This window comes from Oncorhynchus keta, chromosome 8 (genome assembly GCF_023373465.1).
Source record: "Oncorhynchus keta strain PuntledgeMale-10-30-2019 chromosome 8, Oket_V2, whole genome shotgun sequence".
NCBI lineage: Eukaryota > Metazoa > Chordata > Actinopteri > Salmoniformes > Salmonidae > Oncorhynchus > Oncorhynchus keta.
This window is the reverse complement of record NC_068428.1, coordinates 49,820,966-49,824,611: the sequence shown is the minus strand read 5'-3', so window position 1 is coordinate 49,824,611 and position 3,646 is coordinate 49,820,966. Positions and strand designations below refer to the sequence as shown.

Here is a 3,646-nt window from a genome sequence, read left to right as displayed (position 1 = left end):
AATGACCCAGATGTAGGCTATAGACTATATTTTACCGACCCAGATGTAGGCTATAGAATATATCAACGACCCAGATGTAGGCTATAGACTATATCAACGACCCAGAAGTAGGCTATAGACTATATCAACGACCCAGATGTAGGCTATAGACTATATCAACGACCCAGATGTAGGCTATAGACTATATCAACGACCCAGATGTAGGCTATAGACTATATTTCACCGACCCAGATGTAGGCTATAGAATATATCAACGACCCAGATGTAGGCTATAGACTATATTTTACCAACCCAGATGTAGGCTATAGACTATATCAACGACCCAGATGTAGGCTATAGACTATATCAACGACCCAGATGTAGGCTCTAGACTATATTTTACCAACCCAGATGTAGGCTATAGACTATATCAATGACCCAGATGTAGGCTATAGACTATATCAACGACCCAGATGTAGGCTATAGACTATATTTTACCAACCCAGATGTAGGCTATAGACTATATCAACGACCCAGATGTAGGCTATAGACTATATCAGTCTATTTTCTTAAATACTGATTGGTGCTCCTAACTTTTTAAAAGTAGCCTATATTTATAGCCCTATAGATGTTATAGGCCTAATGTATAATATAGAAATAAAGCCTATTATGTCATGCAGTGTAGTTCAGTGCTCGATGATTAACCCAGTCAACTCCCCCTGATTCCGGACTGTTTCGCAACCAGGGCTTGTGTCCAAAAATGGCATACTGTTCCCTACATAGTGCACTACTTTCTACCAGATCCCTATGGGCCCAGCTCAAAATAGTGCACTAGACAAGGAATAGGGTGCAGTTTGGGAGGAACGAGATCCGTTGAGCAGCGGAGCGCCCGCCTGGCTGGCAGACTGTCTGTTTCTATCAGTTGTGTTCAGATTATTTTGCCGTCAGTCAGCATGGCCCTTCTCTCCACTCTCACGCCGGTGTTCGTGGCTGTTTTATGCGTGATCCTAGTTTTTCTGTTCAAAAGCTCTCGGGAGAAGGAGAACAAGGCAGTGAAACCCGAGCCGAAGCCCGAGGCCGAGGCCCGACCGTGGGTAGACGAGGATCTTCAGGACGACACAGAGATCCGACACAAAGATGAAGGTAGTTAGTCCTAATAACCCCTCTTATCTACCGAAGTGTGCACTTGTTCACTTCCCTTCATGGATTTGAAAGGAAATTACAATTTCTATTGGTCAACAGCTTGCGAAAATATGCAAAACAAATCTAGTAAATAATTGACGGATTGTGGCAAGATGATATTTCCCAATTTAGTGTGAATGGCATTATAAGCAAGACATGTTCGTGTACATTTTTTACATCCAAATTACTGGACGAAAATAACAGACTGAGAAACGGCATTATTGGAGATGGTAACCAAACTTTAACAGGGGGGACCCCACCCCAAATAAAACCTTTAAATATGTACATTTAGATTTTTACTTCAACAAATAACCTTCAATTCATGACATTTTCATCTCTTATCAAATTCAAAAGAAACCAAAAAATACATTTACTCAATAAAACAGTATTTAAAAAAAAAATTATCTTTCTCAAAAACGTTTGTATATTGTCCCATAAAATAATCTGTACTCTTCATTATTTGACCCTAAAAATAAAAATAAATTGTTTTGTTCTTGTGTGGGGTGGACCCCACTGCAGTCCCCCAGCGAGCCCACGACCCCGACTTTGAATACCACTGTGGTAAAGGCTGTGTGTAGTGTCGCCTATGAAAAACATGCTATTAAAGCCACCAGTGCAGTCGACTGGTTTCTCTGCGTCAGAGCACTCCTCTAGGTCCGCTGGGTCAAACAGAGACCTGCTGCTACCTGCTAGCTTACTCTAGACCTATAGCCTATAGCCCTTTACTCTAGATCTATAGCCCTTTACTCTAGACCTATAGCCTATAGCCCTTTACTCCAGACCTATAGCCCTTTACTCTAGACCTATAGCCCTTTACTCTAGACCTATAGCCCTTTACTCTAGACCTATAGCCCTTTACTCTAGACCTATAGCCCTTTACTCTAGATCTATAGCCCTTTACTCTGGACCTATAGCCCTTTACTCTAGATCTATAGCCTATAGCCCTAAAGCGAGAAAATGACTGCCAAGACAAGAGAAAGAAATAGAGAGAGAGAGAACCTTATTTTCCTTCCTAATTGATGTGTGCATGGGGGGAACAGATCATTAACTACAGAACAGATCATTAACCACAGAACAGATCATTAACCACAGAACAGATCATTAACCACAGAACAGATCATTAACCTCAGAACAGATCATTAACCACAGAACAGATCATTAACCACAGAACCGATCATTAACCACAGAACAGATCATTTACTACAGAACAGATCATTAACCACAGAACAGACCATTAACCTCAGAACAGATCATTAACCTCAGAACAGATCATTAACCACAGAACATATCATTAACCACAGAACAGATCATTAACCTCAGAACAGATCATTAACCACAGAACAGATCATTAACCACAGAACAGATCATTAACCACAGATAGATCATTAACCACAGAACAGATCATATTAACCACAGAACAGATCATTAACCAGAGAACAGATCATTAACCACAGAACCACAGAACAGATCATTAACCACAGAACAGAACCACAGAACAGATCATTAACCACAGAACAGATCATTAACCACAGAACAGATCATTAACCACCAAACAGATCATTAACCACAGAACAGATCATTAACCACAGAACAGATCATTAACCACAGAACAGATCATTAACCATAGATAACCACAGAACAGATCATTAACCACAGAACAGATCATTAACCACAGAACAGATCATTAACCACAGAACAGATCATTAACCATAGAGAACCACAGAACAGATCATTAACCTCAGAACAGATCATTAACCACAGAACAGATCATTAACCACAGAACAGATCACTAACCTCAGAACAGATCATTAACCACAGAACAGATCATTAACCATAGAGAACCACAGAACAGATCATTAACCACAGAACAGATCATTAACCACAGAACAGATCATTAACCACAGAACAGATCATTAACCACAGAACAGATCATTAACCTCAGAACAGATCATTAACCACAGAACAGATCATTAACCACAGAACAGATCATTAACCACAGAACAGATCATTAACCACAGAACAGATCATTAACCTCAGAACAGATCATTAACCTCAGAACAGATCATTAACCACAGAACAGATCATTAACCACAGAACAGATCATTAACCACAGAACAGATCATTAACCACAGAACAGATCATTAACCACAGAACAGATCATTAACCTCAGAACAGATCATTAACCACAGAACAGATCATTAACCACCAAACAGATCATTAACCATAGAGAACCACAGAACAGATCAGAACAGATCATTAACCACAGAACAGATCATTAACCACAGATAACCACAGAACAGATCATTAACCATAGAGAACCACAGAACAGATCATTAACCATAGAGAACCACAGAACAGATCATTAACCATAGAGAACCACAGAACAGATCATTAACCACAGAACAGATCATTAACCGCAGAACAGATCATTAACCACAGAACAGATCATTAACCACAGAACAGATCATTAACCACAGAACAGATA

The 3,646-nt window shown here is 39.8% G+C and overlaps 1 protein-coding gene across 1 annotated transcript in view; it reads left to right on the top strand.

Moving 5' to 3' along the window:
- The first annotated feature begins 242 nt into the window (after positions 1 to 242).
- The window catches only part of iyd (iodotyrosine deiodinase), a 15,994-nt gene continuing 12,590 nt past the window's right edge, over positions 243 to 3,646 (top strand). Inside the window, exon 1 of the mRNA XM_052524626.1 lies at positions 243 to 1,122. Within this exon, the coding sequence (XP_052380586.1) occupies positions 933 to 1,122 (190 nt within the window). The 5' untranslated portion in view covers positions 243 to 932. The remainder of the gene's footprint in view (positions 1,123 to 3,646) is intronic.